This window comes from Nerophis lumbriciformis, linkage group LG09 (assembly GCF_033978685.3).
Source record: "Nerophis lumbriciformis linkage group LG09, RoL_Nlum_v2.1, whole genome shotgun sequence".
Lineage (NCBI taxonomy): Eukaryota > Metazoa > Chordata > Actinopteri > Syngnathiformes > Syngnathidae > Nerophis > Nerophis lumbriciformis.
The window spans coordinates 26,403,181-26,427,150 of NC_084556.2; the positions used below are offsets into that span (position 1 = coordinate 26,403,181).

General features: G+C 38.7%; 1 protein-coding gene across 2 annotated transcripts in view; it reads left to right on the forward strand.

Moving 5' to 3' along the window:
* LOC133607452 (roundabout homolog 1-like) overlaps window positions 1–23,970 on the forward strand; it is a 281,312-nt gene that overhangs the window by 211,388 nt on the left and 45,954 nt on the right. For both annotated transcript variants that reach the window (XM_061962074.1, XM_072913819.1), the window contains one exon: window positions 19,228–19,385. In XM_061962074.1, coding sequence (XP_061818058.1) covers window positions 19,228–19,385 — 158 coding nt within the window. The remainder of the gene's footprint in view (window positions 1–19,227; window positions 19,386–23,970) is intronic.

Consider the following 23,970-nt stretch of genomic DNA (forward strand, 5'->3'; position numbering starts at 1 on the left):
ACCTGCTTTGTGTGTAAGTATACAATTTGAATTCTGTTGTTCAGGGTTCCATTTTTTTTAATTTTAAATTAAACAGCATTTTTGGCAAGATGTAAAAAAAGAACAATATGAAATACATTGTTCAAAAATATCCAGAAAATGCAAGCATAAGCACTGGAAAATCTTCAAATTTGTTTTCCACTTACACAAATTATAAATAACTGACATTGTGTTTAAATTTTGGAATGCAGGACCAAATTGATCTTCATCATCTTGTAGAAATTAAATATCAACTTAAACACAACAAATTACAATCAAATCCAATGGAATCTAATTCTGATTGTCTCAGCAGTTTAATTTAAACCTAAATTGTAGCTAAATGTGTAATCTGAATGAGATATAGATGGAAATTGTTGACCACATGCATTTGGAAAATGTAACGTCATCGTCTTTTTTAATATTTTTATTCTATAACATCATCAATGTGTTTATTCTCCCCATACGATAACACTTTGTTTGATAACAAGTTGTAATAAACAAACCCTGGGGCGGCGTGGCTCGGTTTGTAGAGCGGCCGTGCCAGCAACTTGAGGGTTCCATGTTCGATCCCCGCTTCCGCCATCCTAGTCACTGCCATTGTGTCCTTGGGCAAGATACGTTACCCAGTGGCACCCAGTGGCACCCACTTAAATGTAACTTAGATAATAGGTTTCACTATGTCAAGCGCTTTGAGTCACAAGAGAAAAGTGCTTTATAAATATAATTCACTTCACTAATGAAAACACATACAATAGGATAATTTATGGTACAAACTGATTTATTTGCCTTTAGAATTGATGATACCAGAGCTCTATCAAACATATCTCCATGATTAATATATAAAACACTTGAAATATTTATGGTTATCCATGCAAGAACTTCAAGTTTGCCTTGGGATTTAATTTCCGGGAAGAACATATTCAAACAATGGAGTTTGGGGAGGATAGGCACAAATTATGTTTCCTTTCTAAGCAGCGTGTGTGGCTTTAGGATGCCCGTGTGTATTCTATTAATCTCATGTGTTATCGTTTTGAAGCTGTTGCTGTATCCTCATTTTTTATGTTTGGGATCTTTACTTTTTTATTGGATTTGCTTGGTTGCTGTTGATAATCTGTTATTTGCTGTGGTGTACGCTTGCAAAGGAGCTGCACCTCCCATCGGACGGCATGTACTATTGTGTGTGCGTGTGTGTGTGGGTGCGTGTGTGTGTGTGTGGGTGTGTGGGTGTGTGTGTGTTCTTGTATTTCTACCCTTCTTGAGACATCAACAAGGAAAAGTACCTTCCATATGAGGACCAGTGAACAAGTTAGGACCCCATTCATGGTCCCAATACGGAAAATCATTGCATCTGATAGAGAATGTGTCATTTGCACCACCGGGTGGTGAAATCTATCAAAATGAGGGTGGTCCCAAAAAGGAGGGGTTTTTCAAATTGCCCGTGTGTCGGTTTTAAAGGTGTTTCCCCTCTGGTCAACATATGTAATATCAAGTGTGCGTAAGAAATTGAAATGCGCCCACTTTATCCAAAATGTATTTAAAAAAAATATTTAAATATGTACAGTATATAGAGACATACTGTAATAACTTGAAGTAAATAGTGAAGAGTAAGAACCAATTACAAACAAAACAACAACAACAACAAAATAACTAAAAGCTTACCTTTTTTTATATTTGCATAGTATGTATATATTATTAATGTTGTAAAAACAAATATTTATATATCTAGAAAGGGTGGTCCTAAAGAGGTAGGCATTTTTCGGCGGTCTCAAGAAGGTAACAAATGCAAGAATGTCTGTGTGTGAATGTGGGTGTGTGTGTGTGTGTGTGTGTGTGTGTGTGTGTGTGTGTGTGTGTGTGTACTGTGTGTGTGCGTGCGCGCCATCAGCCTGTCTGACCACCTACGATATTCCTGTACTGCACATATTGGATTGTTTGTGGAGCAGCTGTTTCTCTTGCAGCTTCCCATCCCTCCAGACGGCATTGCCAGAGGAGCGAAGAGGAGGAGCTGGTAGGGGGAAGATACATTTTGGAAAAAGGTTCAAGGATTTCCTATCTGCTGCAATTGAATGAAATCTGCAAGTTAAAGTTAGCTTCTATTATTGCTTCTCCTATTTATTGCATTTGCATGGCAATTCACTATTCTGGGATGTTTTAGTGATAGCAGGTTTAAATTACAGCACATGAACATACTGTATCCACCCTCAGGTACTAATGTTTCACTTATTTTTAGTTCGTCTTTGAATCATGTATTACTACGCTGCACACCAAAACTGATTTTTTTTGCCCTCAAGTGACCCAGATCAGAGTTTTTTTTGCAAGTCTAAACGCTTTAAGGTGCTTCAAATCTGATCTTTTCCCATCAGATTTGGGCAACATTAATAGTAGTCCAAATGCGATTAGAATCTGATCTTATCAAATGAGTGCAGTTTAAACGGCAATGCGACCTGATTGCGACTTTTACGTCAACTTTGGGCGAGCTACGTCATCTGGCGTGCAGAACTTTCCTTTTTGCAATTCTCTTCTTCCTCCTCCTGCGTTTGTTCTCCATCATCTGCTTTCTTCAACATCAATAGCACGAACCCACTAACATGTGGTATCCATGTTTTCTCGTGTAGTTGCGACTTTCTTGTTCTTTTATGGAATCTGGTGTTCTCGCAAAATGAGCCGCTTCGTCAAAAAAGCTACTACCAGCGGTGTCTATCGATTTACGCTGCTGCAGCATCAAAAATGATACCTAAAGTTTTGAAACACCAATGTTAATACCAAATATAATCCATCAATTCGTCCATTTTCTACGCCTATCCCAGCTGCACTCGTAGCCACCTCATCGCAGGGCCAACACACATAAACAGACAACCATTCACACTCACATTCACATAAATAATGAAATAATCACTTACTTGTAGCGCCAGTGACATGGCAACTCTTCATCTAAAAGAGGTAACTCATTTTGACAGATCAACTTCCGGTCAACTTCCTTTGTCACAATCGAACTGCGCATGCTGTCAGGCTGTGCTTTATTTGGAGTTTGTTAGTGTTTTTCCATGTTTAGGGTTTTAGTTTGTAGTTTTCACTTCCTCTTTTCTTGTTTCCGACAGCAGCTTCACGCCCGCCTCTGAGCAGTCTTCCCCACACCGTGTTTTCTATTACTATCAAGACTATTTAAGTTGTGTGGCAGCCACCATTTTTTGTCGGGACTTTGTTATGTATGGTTAAACATTGTGGAAGCTCTCCGTCCACACGTTTCACGAGTAAGTCTTTGCTGTTCTCCAGCATTTCGTTTTGTTGTTTTGTAACCTGTTTAGTTTAGTTTCGTTTAGCATAGTCTTCTCTATGCTTTCTGAGCCTTTTCCAGCGGCTCTTGCCTTTTGTTTGTTTTCCTAATGAATACACTATATTGCAAAAAGTATTTGGCCACCTGCCTTGACTCACATATTAACTAACCCATTGGGTTCAATTTGATGTCGGTCCACCTTTTGCAGCTATTACAGCCTCAACTCTTCTGGCAAGGCTGTCCACAAGTTTGCGGAGTGTGTTTATAGGAATTTTTGACCATTCTTCGAAAAGCACATTGGTGAGGACACACACTGATGTTGGTCGAGAAGGCCTGGCTCTCAGTCTCCGTTCTAATTCATCCCAAAGGTGTTCTATCGGGTTCAGGTCAGGACTCTGTGCATGCCAGTCAAGTTTATACACACCAGACTCTGTCATCCATGTCTTTATGGACCTTGCTTTGTGCATTGGTGCACAGTCATGTTGGAAGAGGAAGAGGCCAGCTCCAAACTGTTCCCACAAGGTTGAGAGCATGGAATTGTCCAAAATGTTTTGGTATCCTGGAGCATTCAAAGTTCCTTTCACTGGAACTAAGGGGCCAAGCCCAACTCCTGAAAAACAACCCCACACCATAATTCCTCCCACCAAATTTCACATTCGGCACAATGCAGTCTGAAATGTACCGTTCTCCTGGCCACTCCTAAACCCAGACTCGTCCATCAGATTGCCAAATGGAAAAGCGTGATTCATCACTCCAAAGAACGCGTCTCCACTGCTCTAGAGTCCAGTGGCAACTTGCTTTACACCACTGCATCCGACGCTTTGCATTGGACTTGGTGATGTATGGCTTAGATGCAGCTGCTCGGCCATGGAAACCCATTCCATGAAGCTCTCTGCGTACTGTATGTGAGCTACTTGGAAGGTCACATGAAGTTTGGAACTCTGTAGCAACTGACTGTGCAGAAAGTCTTTGCACTATGCGCTTCAGCATCCGCTGACCCCTCTCTGCAGTTTACGTGGCCTACCACTTGGTGGCTGAGTTGCTGTTGTTCTCAAACTCTTCAATGTTCTTATAATAAAGCCGACAGTTGACTTTGGAATATTTAGGAGCGAGGCAATTCCATGACTGGATTTGTTGCACAGGTGACATCCTATGACAGTTCCACGCTGGAAATCACTGAGCTCCTGAGAGCGGCCCATTCTATCACAAATGTTTGTAGAAACAGTCTCCATGCCTAAGTGCTTGATTTCATACACCTGTGGCTAGGCCAAGTGATTAGGACACCTGATTCTGATCATTTGGATGGGTGGCCAAATACTTTTGGCAATATAGTGTACCTTTTTTATCTGCAAGCTGCCTCCTCGGCTTTCTGCATTTTGACAACACCCCAACAATCGCCGTCATGCGACCCGAGCGTCACACATGCAAGTGACGTCAAGGCCACATTGGGGACACATTGTGTGGAGGGTAAATTGTGTCTTAATTATGAAAGCTTTTTTTGGGGGGGGGGGCGGTATAGCTCGGTTGGTAGAGCGACCATGCCAGCAACTTGAGGGTTGCAGGTTCAATCCCCGCTTCTGCCATCCTAGTCACTGCTGTTGTGTCCTTGGGCAAGACATTTTACCCACCTGCTACCAGTGCCACCCACACTGGTTTAAATGTAACTTAGATATTGGGTTTCACTATGTAAAGCGCTCTGAGTCACTAGAGAAAAGCACTATAATTGGGCAGCACGGTGGAAGAGGGGTTAGTGCATCTGCCTCACAATACAAAGGTCCTGAGTAGTCTTGGGTTCAATCCTGGGCTCGGGATCTTTCTGTGTGGGGTTTGCATGTCCTCCCCGTGACTGCGTGGGTTCCCTCCGGGTACTCCGGCTTCCTCCCACCTCCAAAAAAAACATGCACCTGGGGATAGGTTGATTGGCAACACTAAATTGGCCCTAGTGTGTGGATTTGAGTGTGAATGTTGTCTGTCTATCTGTGTTGGCCCTGCAATGAGGTGGCGACTTGTCCAGGGTGTACCCCGCCTTCCGCCCGATTGTAGCTGAGATAGGCTCCAGTGTTTTAAAATTAAGTTTTTATAAACTCAGTAAAAAAAATTATATTTAAAAATGTTTTTAAATTGTAAAAAAAAAAATTCTATCCATCCCCATCCATTTTCTACCGTTTGTTCGTCTAAATTCTCTTCTTGAAAATGCAATACTAATTTCAGGTAAATTAAGATTTCTTAGACCAGCAAAATGCTGACACAATGGTATTTGTTGGTAATCTGTTTAAAAAACGACCAATGACCGTATCGTATGAAAACCAAAGCAACTTTCATCTGTTCCAGACACCCAAAATAATAACACAAAACCCATTTTCCAGAAAATATAGTTTTACATGCCAAAAACAATGTGAAATACATATAAATTATAAATCACTTACCATTAATGAAGACTCTTGTTGGCAAAGGCAAAGATAGGCAGAGCAAATAAGAGAAGGCCACATTCGTACTTTGCTACTAGTTCTTTAATTCAATAATGGTTCTGTATCAAAGTGCTGGCACTGGCAACTTTTCTTGGCCCCATGGTGGCTTATTTTGCAGCGGAACTCGATAAAGGAGATTAGTGTTGCGCAATACAGACAATATCAATAATTTAAATTTGGCTGATGATAAAGCTTTTTATACTATCGATATATCAATGTTGATGACACATTCTAGCTGTGTCATGCAAATTTGACAGAGACAATCGAACAAACTCATCCTCAACGCAATGTAGCATTTTTGCTGTAGCGGATAATTCCCTCCAGAGGGCAAAATCACTTCTAAGTCTGCAATGCTTACCTCCATGGCGTAATATAAACTAATTGTTTCACAAGTATCATCCCTGGACAACGGGGAATAGCTTAACATGCTAAACTACACACCGTAGGAGAATATGCTAACCGCTAACAGCTAACCCAGAGCTCTTGAATGTAAACAAAGGTGGCCGCGTCAATATAAATATTGACAGTAATGATACCAAGTAGTATATAGTATCAGTTCGATAACACAAATCGATATTTTTTATTGTCAAAAAATATTTTGTCGTTTTTTGAGCAAATTTTTCAGCACTGGATTTTTATACACTGAATTTATTTTTACACTGCATTTTTATGCACATACATTTTATACACTGAATCTTAGAACACTGAATTTTTTTTTAACTTAAATTGTCAGCATCATTTGATATAAGAAAATTCAGTTCACAAAATTCAAGTGAAAAAAAATTCAGTCACATAAATTTAGTGTAAAAAAAATAACATTCGTAATAAAGACTCAAATTAACCTACATCCACATTGGGGTCTGTGCACTTTTATACTGGCGTCTGATAAAGATCCCATTTTACTTGAAGTGTTAACAGTCAGCTGGAAAAACTTGTATTTAGAAAAAATCAGATTCAGGCCACTTTGGCCTGTAAATGTTACAGGCCTCGCACTGAGTAGCCTGGTCCCAGTGTTCGATGTGGTGTGTCCTGTTTTATAGGAATAAAAACGAGACACAAAGTGCTTGATTGCGTTGTCATCTCAGGGTGTGACCTGACTTTTTTTTATTAAACATTTCTTGACTTCTTTACTCTCATTTGCATTTCTATTGTGCTTTTAATCACTTTCAAATAGTTTCGATAATGTTATTTCAATTCCCCATTTTTCATTCACATTGTTAAACAATGACATCCTTACTTTTGAAATTATAAAACAAATCCACAAAAACATGGAGGATTGATCGTTACATACCCCAACACTATATTTCTTGTGTAAAAACATCACGTAACGGTACTGTTACTTTAATGAACATCTTCATTTTACATGTTTGTACTGTATCCTGACATTGCTTCTTTTTAATATTGCTGCTTTCTTGAACGCTTTTTTGTCATTATAAATCAATTACAATTACACACATTGTTACCTGACTATACCTATAATACTTCTTAACAATCACAGTTTATCTTTAACAAGTCTCCACTGCCGCCGCCATTCCCGCCCAACAACGCGCTCGCACACAAAGGGAGACATCGCTTATTGAACATAACAAATTTCATCACAAATACACACTTTTAACAACATACTTCGATATTTCTATTTTCAGAAACGCTTATAATTGCTTGGAGACAAATGTGTTAATATTATCACACTTTACCGACCTGTTTTATAGGAATAAAAACGAGACACAAAGTGCTTGATTGCGTTGTCATCTCAGGGTGTGACCTGACTGAGACACGGAAGTACTAACAAGCACCTCCCATTTTCCTCCTTTCCTATAGGAGTGCTCCCTCTGCTGGCGTGGCGGAATAACATGTCTTGTGGCATTCAGCTTGGAAACATACACTTAAACTGTGACTTTAGATATGAAAATACCTCGAACTAAATTAGGATACTCTATTTACACATTCATTTTACAAAACAATTGTGACTACTAATTGTAAGTGTCACATAAACATAGTCAAAGACAGTGTCAGATGTAAAATTGGTATAAGCTATAAGGTCCATGAAAAAGGTTATGACGAAAACCCCACTGCTGTTAAAACTTGTAGTTTGATCTTCTGTCTTGGACTTAAATATCATGATGAACTAGTAGCTATTTTAGTAGCCAATTTTTAATTGATACAGTACCAGGAAATATTTGAAAATCACATTTAAAAAACATGGGTTTACATCAGCAAACGTGTCATACAAGAAACGAGTATGTACAACAAAGCATGTTTGGTTCATCAAAGTGTTGGCCCCTTCAGGAAGACGCATCACAGGATGAAACGCTTACATTGATTTGGATGCACATTATTGATGCAAGCATCAACGCTGATCCGCACGCTAGCGTGGCATTCCACTGCATTGCTTCTCATGCGCGTTTGTCATGGTAGAATAGTTTTGGTTCTATGCAGCATGAGCATAACCAAAATAAGGACCATTCAAAATATCGACACAGTGATAGACTTCTTACTTTGATCGCCACCAATCGAATCTGCCAATCATTTGCATGAATATGAAAATCAAATATGTCAGATTCATCATTACTGTACTATCAATGACAACATTAAAGAAAAGCAGGTTACAATGTTTTCAATGAAATATGTCTGTGTGGGTGCCGAATTTCTGTCATTTGTTTGTGGAGTAGCGTAATCGTGAAGCAATATTCTCTACACGTGTACCAAACATAGCACCCACTTAACTCGTTTTCCACTCTCACAGCATGTCAGGCCGAAGTAGCCTTCACTGACCTTCAGAATTTAGAAACACCAACATGAATAATGTTACTATACTGACCCATTACAGCCACTGCTAACATAAGAAAGTAAGTTACAAAACAGCACATTTTTCTTGCAAATACTTTTTGCGGCTAATTTACCGATTTGTTTTCGCTAATTGCCTTAATGTCTTGTGTTCAAACGTTTTTATTAAACCCCAGCAGAGAACTGAAATTATATGTTCTTTTTTGTGCGATGGCGCTATCATTAAGACTTATTAAGACTCACTGCAGGTGCTGCTAGTTGAAAATGTATTTCCTATTTTGCCTTGAACCAAAAGTAAACCCGTCCATAGCAATTCCGCTCGAAATTATTCTTCATCAGTCCAAGCAACGTATGTAAGTTCATAATTTAACAAAAAAAAAATCATATTTACTAAACTGTCCCGTGTGTGGTGTCTGTAAGAGTGTTTTCATGCATACTTGTACACGCTAACATAATATAATGAAGCCAGCATCATTAGAATTAGCGACGTGTCTGTTTTAGTTGTATTAACTTACAATGGCATTCGTTTTGTATTGTTTCAGTTTCATAAATTCAGTAAGTTCACAAACATGTCAGCGTGGAATTATTGAGTCTGTTTTGCTGAATAGAGAGCTAGCTTCCGCAGCTAGTGGGTCCATGATGATGATGTTCAGTCGCTTTTACTGCCATGTTACAGTCACCGTTTGAAACAATTAAGGTATGTAAATAAATATTTACAGACTATTTCTGTGTAATTAATTTTACAAGGTCTGTGACTAAAGAATGGAAAAATATATTTTTCTTATAATATTTAGTTTATATCCAATGCGCTCTATAGTCCGTAAAATACCGTATATATATATTTTTTTTATAGAATAGAAAGACTAAAATAATCTATTTAGTCAAGAACAAGAACGTGCTTGCTCACTCAAAGATACATTTATGCACGTAACTAGGACAGGTGAAAAGAAAAGTCAATTAATGAATGCAATTCATTAATTGACCTACTCAGTGGCCTAGTGGTTAGAGTGTCCGCCCTGATCGGTAGGTCGTGAGTTCAAACCCCGGCCAAGTCATACCAATGGGACCCATTACCTCCCTGCTTGGCACTCAGCATCAAGGGTTGGAATTGGGGGTTAAATCACCAAAAATGATTTCCGGGCGTGGCCACTGCTGCTGCCCACTGCTCCCCTCACCTCCCAGGGGTAATCAAGGTTGATGGGTCAAATGCAGAGAATAATTTCGCCACACCTAGTGTGTGTGTGACAAGCATTGGTGCTTTAACTTTTAACTTAACAATTGCTCCTCCCATTAGTTGATTAATGATAGCCATCAGCGGGAAGATCCAGAGCTTCGAAGTCAACTTGCCCTGGACGGTGAGGCTCGTTGGGAAGAACAAGCAGTAAATGTTGGCCATCATGCCAAAGACTGCAGTTTGAGTCCTTGAATAAAATGTCAGTGTTTGTTTGTGATGCATAAAAGGCGCCATTTAGAAATTAGATGAAAAATGAGTGAGAATTGTGATCTCAGTTTTTGCAGCCCAAGCAGTCCTTGTGTTTTTGCCGTTCAACCTTGGCACAGGTCTGTGCTACTACTGAATGGTATCCTGCTTTGTTCTTGTTTTCTTTGTTTGTGTTTTTTTCTGTCTTTTGACAGAACTTGAACCACAGGTAACAAAGAGTAGAGCAGATGCTGACAATGAAACTACGTATGCACTGCAAATTATTTGCCACTTGCCAAGATTAAAAATATTTTTTCTAGAAATGTATAATTACATTTTGTCTATTCTAATTTAAAAAAAATAATACAATTGAGAATATATATATATATATATATATATATATATATATATATATATATATACACACACACACACACACACACACACATATATATATATATATATGTATATATATATATATATATACAGTCGCGATCAAAAGTTTACATACACTTGTAAAGAGCATAATGTCATGGCTGTCTTGAGTTTCCAATAATTTCTACAACTCTTATTTTTTTTGTGATAGAGTGATTGGAGCACATACTTGTTTGTCACAAAAAACATTCATGAAGTTTGGTTCTTTTATGAATTTATTATGGGTCTACTGAAAATGTGACCAAATCTGCTGGGTTAAAAGTATACATACAGCAATGTTAATATTTGGTTACATGTTCCTTGGCAAGTTTCACTGCAATAAGGCGCTTTTGGTAACCATTCACAAGCTTCTGGCAATCTTCTGGTTGAATTTTTGACCACTACTCTTGACAAAATTAGTGCAGTTCAGCTGAATTTGTTGGTTTTCTGACATGGACTTGTTTCATCAGCACTGTCCACATGTATAAGTTTGGGAAGGCCATTCTAAAACCTTAATTCTAGCCTGATTTAGGCATTCCTTTACCCCTTTTGACGTGTGTTTGGGGTCATTGTCCTGTTGGAACACCCAACTGCGCCCAAGACCCAACTTCCGGGCTGATAATTTTAGGTTCTCCTGAGGAATTTGGAGGTAATCCTCCTTTTTCATTGTATCATTTACTTTCTGTAAAGCACTAGTTCCATTGGCAGCAAAACAGGCCCAGAGCATAATACTACCACCACCATGATTGACGGTAGGAATGGTGTTCCTGGGATTAAAGGCCTCACCTTTTCTCCTCCAAACATAGTGCTGGGTATTGTGGCCAGACAGCTCAGTTTTGGTTTCATCTGACCACAGAACCACAGGTCTTATCTTTGTCCATGTGATGTCAGATAAATCTATTCTTTTTATCTCATATTTTGTCAGCACTTTTTGCAATGTGAAATGCTATGGTCCATTGTGTATATTTTGAACACAGTGTTCAATATCAATTAGCTGAGTAGTTTTGGCAATGGTGACAAAAGCTCCCTCTGACTATCTCATGCAGTGATGGTCAGTGATAAGGTTGCTATGTGTCCCCTGTGCGTCCGTGAGGTTGGCTTGTGTTCCTTTGGTCCAGTTGGACTTTGCCAAGAGGATTATCGGAGCTCTCCTGCAGTAGGGCGAGGCTCCAGAAGACTAACAAGTCAGACACTGTCAGATCCAGGGAAGCGAGGCCAAGGGCTATTGCTTTGAAGTGGGCCATGAGATTCTCATCTGGAGAGGATCAGATGTAGGGAGTGAGAGGTGCAAAGCTCCAACAGAACAGACAAACCGGGATGGCTTCAAGAGGTGTAGCGACAGGCGGCTAAAGAACAACAAAGCGTTCGTAGGAAAGCACAATTGATGTACATCTTTGGTTTAAATAGTGGGAGACAAAACACTAATAATTCTGCAATTAAAGCATGTTGAAATGTTTTAGAGCAGGGAATTTAATTTGTGTTTTTTTTTCTCTATGTAGTCCTTAAGTGTAACACCACGTCAAAATGCTTTTATCGCATTTCAACATCAATTGCATGCAAGTCGATTATGACTCTTTTTCCCCTAATTTTCTTTTCAATTGAGAAATGTTTTGTCTGCATAACTGTAGCAAATGCATATACGGGCTTATGATCATTGCATCTTAAGAGACATGCATTCACATCAATGCTATTGAAAATGTATCCTTTTTTAACACACAAATTGCTTATTTTATTATTTTTAGGCATTAAGTGCTTGCGATTCGTGTGTAGTCTGTATAAATGAAATTGTTTTTGTGGTTGTTGGTTTTTGTGTAAGTACTGTGGGCTTCACTATGTGCTTTAAACTGAATCTTGTGTATTATTTACAATGACAAAGTTATCTATCAATCTAATTTTAACCATGCTACACAGCAGCACCATCACTCAACATATAAATACAAACTCTACACATCTGACTCTGGACTAGTCTGCGGTTACTCTAATGCCTAAATACGTATAGTTATAAAATATTTGGTTATGGTATTATATTAACGATAACGATGTATTCTGTGTATATGTGTTTTATGTTGCAAAATTGCACCAAACAATGGCAATACAAAAATATTCTGATTCTGATTCTGATTCTGATATTTGAAACATGCATAGTTAGAATATGGTACATTACATTTTTCCAGTTTTTCATTACATCATCTTCGAAAAGGAGCATATAGGAAGCAGAATTTATTTGATCCCACCACTTTTCCATTTCATAGCAATTTCTAACACATTGGTTTGTCCACTCCCTGTTGATCAAAACAATTTATAATAAATAAATAGTAACTACATCTTTATTATAAGATGTGATTTACATAATGAGAAACATAAAGTTCTTATTTTTGATAAGGTTCAAGATGTTTATCGGGATTCTTTTTCCTTGTACTTTGTAAACACTGTGAGTTTGAACAGTTTCTTAAACTGGATTATAATATAATAGTAATTGTTTGATTTATTTTCTTAATCCATTCCATAATTTAACTCTAGATACTGATATATGTTCGAAGTTTGATGTATTTACTTATATATAGAGATTCAACAACCTTGGTCCCAGTATTGATCCCTGGGTTATGCCACAAGATATATTTAGCGCTGTAGACTTATGTTCGCGTAGCTTCAAGTATTGCTTCCTTTTGCTTAAGTAGCTTCTTACCCATTTCCAAACCAGCCCATCTGAAACATATCGTTTTAGTTTGTTAATTAAAGGGGTCATATTCTGATTAGTTTTTCCAACATGTAAAAACACTTCCTTGAGGTCTACATAACATGTAATGGTGGTTGTTTGGTCAAAATGTTGTATAAGTTACGGTTTACAGACCATATTCAAGCCGCTTTCTGACCGCCTCTTCAGGATGCGTCGTTTTGTTGGCAGCCTTATTTACGTCCCTCCAATTTGACTTTTTCCCGTCAGCCTTGTTGTAGTTTTTAGCTCTTCCATATGGAGTGTACTCACATATACAATTTAGAACTATATGCTACTTTTTATTAGAAATGGCAACAGCGAAGGATGCATGTGCATGTGATATTGACTACAATATCGGACTTCAGTGGCGCACTCGCGCAAAGCTCTTTGGGTAAAATGTTACCATATATGGATATAACTGCTAACGTCGCATGTTGAAAAAACGTCACAGATGGGACAAATTCCAAAAGGCTCATTTGGAGAAAGTATGAAGGAAGGCAAGATTTTTTAAATAAATATCATCGCAATGCCTCCATGGTTTAATCTCACATTTTCGGGATTTATGCATATTCTTAATACACAATAAGAGGTACAAGTAGGTAGAAAAAGTTGGTTTTGCATAATAGGTCCCCTTTAAGGTATTATGTTTAATTGTGTCAAATGATTTTGTCAAGTCCATAACCACATATCTATTTTTTCTGTAAGAATATATAATGAAACAATATAAGCATGATGTCATGTCTTCCAGAATATCAGATGGCTCGGGTGTCATCCCTATGCTGCTCACAGCAATTAGTGACACATTTGCATGGAATCTGGGAATGGCTATTGTATCAATGATGTATTAACCAAATAATTTCTGAGGTTCTATTTGATGTTATGGTTTTAAACAGTGTATAGTGCACATGCTTAACTCTTAAATCATGCATACATATTCTTAGTTGCATGCACTCGTTACCTTGCATGACACTAAATTCACAACAAACTAGAAATGCATCGTTTAGTCGTGAAGACTATAGGACACAACAGTGAAAACAGATGTATAACCCGATTTCTATCTGCTTTAGAAGATAATATCACCCAATCAATCAACAAGCACATACACAGATGCACACTGTACAGCACACTATTGCGATAGTCTCGCTTTCTTCCTGTCTGATGTAACCTTTACCATGTTTTTGTGTCCCGCGAGGAATTCCTTCATCATGTGACATGGGGCTATTGGCGGAGATGGGAAGGGGGCTGTTCAGACAGCTGTTTCCCATCAGCACTCAGTCAACTGTGCTGGTCAGCCTGTTGCAAACCTGCCCAGAGGATCAGAGCAGCAGAATTTAGAGCTTAAATAGGGGTACGGGTCAAAATAGTTCCAATTAGGAGGTCATTCCAATTTGTTCTTCCATATCGACAGTGCTTCATCAGGCGTCTCGGGCCTGCTTGCACAGTGTCATGTACAAATCTGTGTGCAGGGGTGAATGGGGTTGCCTCCATCTGGGAGTGATTATGCCTTTTCCTCATTGTTTCCTGTCTCTTCACCCTAACAGCACTACTGCTGTTTTGCTGCCTCTATGTTGGCCAAAGTCCCTTGGCTTGTTCAGGTTAAGCCCCCCCCAATGTAATTTAAGACCAGTGAAGCTTTAGAGCGGTCACTCAAACCCAGGCGTCTACATTAACACGTATTCTTCACCTCATCAGCATCAGGAAACTGCTGTAGAAGAAGAAAGTGAACATGTGTAGACTTCAGCGTTCGGATTTCCCCGTATTAAAGTCCGTCCTGCACATTGGTCTGAAACCAGCAAGTCCAGGGTTTTTTTCTCGCTGTGTGTATTTTGGTCAGATTTTTGACACATGCATGAGAATGAGTATGAGCTAACTTTGACTGCCACATATCACGGTCATGCTCATACTTCTTTGGACGAACACAAGTTTTCTTTGTCTACAGCTAAGCTTTTGGCGACAAGCATATTTTCTGTGTCCAGGATCTTTGCTGTGGAAAGGTGATAATTTTAGCTTGCTGCTGCCAGCAAGTAGAACTGCCTCAAGCTCACCACTTGGTATTGTTGTTTTGCCATGTCATATTTTCAACATGGAAGTAGAAGGAATGAATTTGTGCTCTTTCTTTGTACATACAGTATATTTGATACATTTTTCTTTATCGTATTTCATTAGATTGTAACAGTATTTATATTGTACCGTATTTTCTGGACTATAGAGCGCACCGGTATATAAGCTGCACTCACTAACTTTAAGACAAAAAACACATGTTTTCATGTATTAGCCGGACAGGGCTATAAGCCGCAGATATATGCGTTGTGAAATAAGCTATTTACACAGAAAGATTGTGTCAATGTTTATTTACATACCTTAATTGCTTCCAAACTGTGCCTGTAACATGGCAGTAAAACAGAAGATCAAACAAAACAGAAGTCATCGCCGTGTATCCACTAGCTGTGTTAGCTAGCTCTCCAATCAGCTAGACCAGTGTTTTTCAACCTTTTTTGAGCCAAGGCATATTTTTCTCATTGAAAAAATCCAAAGGCACACCACCAGCAGAAAACATTAAAAAAATGTAACTCGATATTGACAATAAAAAGTCGTCGTCGCAATTGTTGAATATAAATTTAAACCATAACCAACCATGCATCACTATACTTGTCTCAAAGTACTGTCACGACCTGTCACATCACGCCGTGACTTATTTTGAGTTTTTTGGTGTTTTCCCGTGTGTAATGTCTTGCGCTCCTATTTTGGTGGCTTTTCCTGTTTTGTTGGTATTTTCCTGTTGCAGGTTGATGTTTTCCTTTGAGCGTTATTCCCCGCACCTTTTTTGTTTTAGCAATCAAGACTATTTCAGTTGTTGCTATCCTTCTTTGTGTGGACATTGTTGTCATGTAATGTACGGATGTACTTTGTGGACGCCATCTTTGCTCCACATGCTGTAAGTCTTTGCTGTCGTCCAGCATTCTGTTTTTCTTTACTTTGTAGCCAGTTCAGTTGTAGTTTCGTTCTGCATAGCCATCCCTAAGCTTCAATGCCTTTTTTTAGATACCTTTTTACCTGCACACTGCCTCCTGCTGTCATTTTCATATTGTGATCATGACAAACCATGTTCCAGACGTCTACAAAGCAATTAGCTACCTGCTGCCACCTACTGATATGAAAGAGAATAACACGGTTAACACTGAGCTGGACAGACTAAATAACTCCACGGGGACATCTTGGTGACTTTCGTGAGGAATTTTTGAAAATGAAACAATACAAACAGAATTCAATTGTAAGTTCATAATACTAAAACAGACATTTGTTAACGTATTAGCGTATTAGCTAATGCTAATGACGCTTGTGTGATTCAATTACGGTAGCACGTACAAATATGCATGAAAACACTTCTATCAAACATGTCACTTCTAGCTTCCCCATTGTGATTGTTTTACAGCTTTGTGTCCGGTTGATGGCAACAGTCGGTAAACATCGCCATAACAATTATTTGGCTGGTAACAGGCAGCCTAGCCAGTTGCATAGGATATGATAGACTTTTATTTATCCCACAATGGAGAAATTACCTTGTTGTAGTAGTAGAAGTAAAATGCAATGGAAAACTAAGAATTAGTAATAAAGCCTCAACTGCGGGCTTTTGTTTGGTCTGGTTTGCTGTAATTTTTTACATCCTATTCTGACTGTATACTTACTATCTATTCTGTATATGCCTACTACTCTAAGATATTTAAAACCAATTGTATTTATCACCTATCGTATTTAAATTACTATGTACATATACTATCGTTCTTGTGGAAGTCTTTGGACTAAATCAAGGGTCTTGGATACTAAATTGTGTCCCATTTCACATGCCTCGTGTGCTGGTAACTATACTCTGAAATCGACAATAAGATAAAGAAACCATGCAGAGGAGACAACAAGGCTTGGTTTCAGAAGAAATAACAAGAGGCACGAAATGCAGCAAACAGAAATAGCTCAAAAACGCTAAACAGAATCGTAAAAAAGCTAAGTGGTACCAGTAATCCAAGTTCAATGCCATAAAGAGCAAAGATGGGATGAACCTCATGGTAGAAGAAGACCAGAAAGCCAGATCAGTGGAACATTTTAGAGAAGTTTTAAATCAATCGGATCCAACATCACTAACTGATTTTATTGAACATAACACCATGGATCACCTTGATGTAGAAATAAATACCAAACAGATCATAAAACAAGAAGTCTTAAAATGTATTATTGCCCTGAAGCAAAGCAAAACACCAGCATAGCCAAGATATCATCAGAAACGTTGAAACATGGGCAGGAGCAAATAACAAAACAGCTAACTCACTTGTTCTACAAGATATGGGAATCAGAACAAGTGCCCAGAGACTGTAATAAAGGAAATATTGTAAAATTACCAAAAAGAGGAAATCTAAGCAACTATAACAACTAGAGGGGTTTTACGCTTTCATCCGTCTCAGGCTAGGTTTTTTGTATAGTACTATTGAACAGACTCAAAGACGCTCTGGATACAAGACTTTGGCAGCAACAAGCGGGTTTCCTTAAGGGAAGGTCATGTACCGAACCAATTCTAACTCTCAGGGACATAAATCAAGCATTGTCTACAATTTAACAAGGAACTACATAGTTCAACAAGGCCTTCAATAGTATACATAGGCACTCAGTATGAAGGGTAGCAAAAATCTATGGAATCCCACAAAAATTAATCAGTACCGGTATATTTAAGAGTGTGTACACTAAGTCCTGCAGCTACTTCAGAACTGGCGCTTCAACATCATCTCAGGCGTACGTCAAGGATGCATATTATTGCCCCTGCTCTTCCTACACACCATAGACTTTGTGATGCGCAAAGCCATGAACAAATCAATCCATCCATCCATTTTCTACCGCTTGTCCCTCCAAACTTTGGAATGAACTGGAATGACACCAGAATAACTGACCTTGATTTTGCTGATGTCTTGGCCCTTCTCAAAGACACACCAAAGGCTCTACAGGAAATGACAAACAGTCTGTCAGACACAGCAGCTGAGGTAGGCCTCAGTATCAGCACTGAAAAAACGAAGGTCATGTCAGTAATGAAAGAACACCCTCCCAACTTGCAAGTGATTAACGAATCTGCTGAAAATATACAAAGCTTTACCTACCTGGGGATCATTCTATCCAATAAAGGAGACACAGGAATTGACATTTTAAGCAGGTCGAGCAAAGCTAGAGTTGTCTTTCAAAATCATTCCATACAACTCGTTAGTCATCCTAGTAGCCATATACTGTTTGTCAGTGAAGCATGGAAGATGACAGAGGCTCTGTCCCAAAAGATCAATGTTTTTAATGAAAGATGTCCCAGGAACATTTTCAATATCACATGGAAAGATAATGTCCCAAACGAAGAGGTGCTACAAAGGACAAAACAAATTCCACTTAGCATCATCGTAAGGAAACATAGACTGACAATTTTAGGCCACATCATAAGGATGGAAGAGAGAAAACACCCAAAGTCCTCACTAGAGTGAACACCATAATATGGTAAAAGGAAAGGGGGGAGACCTGTAACCACATGGAGAACAATCACCAATGATCTGGAGTCAACGGGACTTACCTGGGAAGAGCCAAAAATTCTTGCGATGGACAGAATACAATGGATGTCTGCTGTTGCTGCCCAATGCTCCGCAAGGAACATGAGGAACTAAGTCTAAGTTAGTGAGTCATGTGTGCTGGTATGACAATAAAGTGCCAAGAAGGAACCCATAATTGTGTGTTTGTTTTTATTTTCGCTTTTCTGACAGTAGCCCTCATTAGGCAACATGGCTTTCTTAGGTCCTCTTTTGCATCGGAATACATACCTCGGTAGTTAGTGAACCTACTGCGAAGCAAAAAAGACCTGGGTTCAATAAAATCCTAGCATGGAAATGTTTTAACATGTTGTTTTATTGTTACTGTTATTGATTAAACGGTGGTTTGTTGTTTCAAATTAAAATGCCTTAATTTTCCATATTTTTCTCTGAATATTTCCCATATTTTGAAATGCAAATGTTGACAATTATTGCCCAATAATTGCATACATATGTGTGTATAAAATATCATGAACAATACACACATTAAAAAAAGTAATAGACTTTCTTGTTTTTGTATGTTTCCACAGTTTTACGCGACGACTTCAGACAAAATCCAGTAGATGTCATGGTTGCAGTGGGTGAGCCTGCGGTGTTGGAGTGTCAGCCTCCCCGTGGACATCCGGAACCTACTATCTCATGGAGAAAAAATGGTTTGAACCTAAATGACAGAGAGGAACGGATCACAGTAAGACTTTGACGTCATCTTTGCTTTAGATTTTATTTGTCCAATACATTGCTACACTAAACAATGATTATCGTCAATGTCATATCAGCCCGATCTACAATGACTTTAAAATATGTTACTGAGAGGTGTTTTTGATATTTTGGTAAATGTTTTAAAGCTGCTGTATGTCATTGGTTAGATGGATGCTTAGAAGGCGCTTGCGTTCGATTAATGTAACCCGCCCCCTTACTTGTTTAAACCTTCAGGATACGCACACACACAAAGAAAAAGAACAACGCCACAGTGCAAGGGCTGTGTTTGGAGTGAAATGATGGCCTTGCGCAACTGTTTAAACTATGTTTGGCAGCCATTGCATCCATTTTTTAATCCTTTCGTAAGCAAAGATCTCTTTTGCGGGTGGTGTACAGAAAGGAACATGGAAATTCAAAGCCAGCATTTCATTTGTGCGGAAGTGTTTTACAAAGTTGAAATTATAATTGTGACAATAAAACATTTTTACAGCTAAACCCATCCAACCATTCATTTTCTACCGCGTGTCCCTTTCGGGGCCGCAGGGGGTGCTGAAGCCTATCCCAGCTGCATTCGGGCGGAAGGCGGGGTAAACACTGAACAAGTCGCCACATCATCGAAGGGCCAACACAGATTGACAGCATTCACACTCAGATTTACACACTAAGGTCTCGATTTTAAAATACCTAATTGGTTTTAAAACGGGGTTCATAAATAGAAAAGTTTGTATATTAAAGCGCGTTTGTAAACATGAATAATGGATTCCAGCCCAGACAAAAGACCATATTTTAATACAAGTTTGTACACTTTGATTACAATATATAGCGCTATACAGTATTGTATATTAAAACAAACATAACAAGGGGTGATAAATCAACTTTCTATTTAAAAACTATGTCAAAATAACAACTAGCTGAACTGCCCTTATTTTCAGCCAACAACACACATTGTCACTAGCCTTGTGGTGCACTCACATTTTGAAATCACAAAACTTTAACAAACAGGTCACTATAATGATTAGAAATAGAAAATTAAATCCACTTGTTAGTTAATCTTATTGCCGTGCAACAGAAGGTAGAGGGAGGTGGAAGAAAGTGTCAACATTGCTGTGGATACTTCCTAAACGTTTCCAACCACACATCGCTTGTCCATTGCTTTCTTTGGACTCATATTGACTGAGCTAAACTAGAAAAGGAGGAGTGAGCGATCAACCCGCCCATAATGGATGTGCTGCCGGATATGTAACTTTGAGCAAAATGCAAACAGCCCCTTTAACCCTATAGTGTGGTCAAAAAGTAGAAAAGCCTCTTAGTACGATCCAATGCAATTTAACATCATTGCCAACTACAACAAAACACATTTTGATATAGCTACATATATATTTTATATGACTTTTACAGAGTCAGTCAAAAAGAAACACTTTTTGAAACAGCTGTTGTATTTTATCTCATTACTTTGGTGAACTCAGTGTTGAGTGTGTTTTTGCTTATTAATTGGTCTTTTTAAACTGCAAATCATTGCCCAAACGTTTCAACTTTGGCGCAGATAATGGAGACATTTGATTGCCAAATAAAACTCGGGCTGTCAAACAGTTAAAATATACAATTGTGATTAATCACAATTTGTCCAAAGTTAACTCATAATTAATTGCAGTTTGCGCAGATACTTGTGTTTTTTATCTTAGACGTATTATTTTCAGGTTTTTAATACTACAATGTCAACATGGGACTGGACAATTTGTTTTCTTTATGCTCATGTTGGTTTATTAAACGTTGTGCTTTTATAAATAGCACAAAATGGACATAAACACTCTTTTACTGACAATAAAAAAAAATTGCCTGTGGTGCCAGATTTTGTATCCCTGACAGAATTTGTATCCCTGCTGCCGGAGCGCTTGCATTCAGAAGGGTGCCTAAAAAAACTTGATTTCACATCTTCAGTGACTCTATGACATGTATCAGTTCTCTTATAAAACCTAAGTGTTTGACAATGCAGTGTCAGAAAATTACGTATTAGTACATTTAAACTGGACATCATTCTTTAATTCTCACAATAAAATATGGTATTTGATCTATTATCTTGTCATGTAGACATCATGTTCTTGGACCTAAACTAGTGATTTTATGCCCGTGAGTTTTGTCCAGTAAGTTGCATCTGGTAAGACCTTCATGGTTTTACAAACGGCTGGTAAGGCCTTGTGTGTGTGTGTGTGTATGTATGTGTTGATGCGTTACATGTTTTAAAACGCATGCTAGTGCACAGTGACAGGTAGAATCCCACTCGGGGATTGTGATGGACAGAGCAGCTAGCTGTGATTTAAGGAGCGGCCCAGATCAGAACCAAGTAGAGGCTCCTCTGAGGCAAATACAAAGGCTTCTGTTTTCTTTGTACTCCGTGCACGCCTCTCTTTGTCCTCCCCAATCATCTCCTCTATATGGAAATATGACTTTGCCACAAGAGTTCACCTAAAAGACATAATTTACTTTACAAAGAAAGTAGACGTCCACCACAAGTGATTCATGCTCCCTTGTGTCGTGGGTGCTGCAAGGCTGCGCATCAGAAAACTTTGTTATTTTTGCAGGGTTAATACACACAGAAGTGTGATTTACAGTTTTTAATTATGTTTCCCGCTTCATAAAGCCAACATTTCTGGGTGTTCATTATCCGGGTATTAAAGGCTGAGTAGAGACAGAGAACTTATTTATGCAGAGTCGTTGAGTTTGTCGATGGGAGCTCGACAAACCACATTTTTTACCACTCAAATTGCAGCTAAAAATGAGAAGCGGTCACTCTAAGAATAGAAAAAAATAAAACCTTGACTCTTTAATCACCTGCTAAAATGTAGCAGAGCAACAAGCCACAACATTTGTTGGAAAACGGTTTTAGCTGTCCTTACTGGACAGTTCACTCCCTCTAAGCTAATTTAAAGACATGGTAGACTCAGCAGTCCGTTCCCACAAATATCCGCATAATCTTTTTATCCAGAGTATATTATTCCAATAGTGCATCCAACATGTTCTCACCTAATTAAGTGAATATTTACAAAACAGGCTGAATTTGAACTCTATCATCGCTTGCAATTATTACAACTACAATGCATTACATTTTAATTGGGCCACACGGTAACTTAGTGGTTACCATGTAGACTGCAAAGTCAGGAGATTGAGGGTTCGACTCTATGCTTGGGCATCTCTGTGTGAAGTTTACGGTACATGTTGTTACTGTGCCCAAAATCAGCTGGGATAGGCTATAGTTCATCTAATGAGAACAAATAAATACACTGTCAACCAAAAAATAATTTTATATCTTGAACTGCAATGGCAGCTTTTTTTTGTGAGAATTCAAATATTCTGCATGTCACTGGCTCCACCACCACTGGCCAACATATGTTCCTAATAGTTGTTTAAATGAACTTATTTTACAATTACAAATTATGTTTAATAAGAATTGTTGCCAGTCGCACGTGCACATACACGAAAGAGATATTTCAGAACACAGGGATTTAAAAAAACGGATGCTATGGTTGCTGTATTCCTGTTTAACTGCATGGCAATCTTGTAGCCTCATAACAGTGAGGAATAGTACGTGTTGGATATACAGTGCATCCAGAAAGTATTCACAGCGCTTCACTTTTTCCACATTTTGTTATGTTACAGGCTTATTCCAAAATTGAATACATCTTTTTTCACCCCATAATCACAAATTGATAAAAAACAATAATAATCACATGTAAATAAGTGTTCACAGCCTTTGCTCAATACTTTGTTGATGCACCTTTGGCAACAATTGCCGCCTAGAGTCTTTTTGAATACGATGCCACAAGGTTGGCACACCTATTTTTGGGCAGTTTCGGCCATTACTCTTTGCCCATTGCTCTTTGCAGCACCTCTTAAGCTCCATCAAGTTGGGTGGGAAGTGTTGGTTTTCATCCAGGGTGTCTCTGTGCATTGCTGCATTAGTCTAGTCAGGGAGGTGATCAAGAACCAGAGGGTCACTCTGCCAGAGCTACACCATTCCTCTGTACAGAGAGGAGAACCTCCCAAAAGGACAACCATCTCTGCAGCAACCCACCAATCAGGCCTGTATGTGGTGTATGTGGCCAGACGGAAACCATTTCTGAGTAAATCGTTTGCCAAACTGCACTTGAAATACTCTGACCATGAGAAACAATGAGACAAAGATTGAACTCTTTGACGTAAATGCCAGGCATCATCTTTGGAGGAAACCAGGCACCACTAATCACCAGGCCAATACCATCCCTACAGTGAAGCATGGTGGTGGCAGCATCATGCTGTGGGGATGTTTTTTTATCAACAGGAACTGGGAAATTTGTTTGGGATAGAGGGAAAGATGAATGCAGCATTGTACAGAGACATCCTGGATAAAACAACAACAATTCCCATCCAACGTGACGGTGCTGCAAAGACAAAGGGGCGAAACTGCCCATAGATAGTTAGGTTTGCCAAGCTTGTGGCATCATATTCAAAGGTGCATCAACAAAGTATTGAGCAAAGGCTTTGAATAAGTTTGTACATGTTTTTACAATTACAATTTTTAACAAATTCGTAGAATTCAA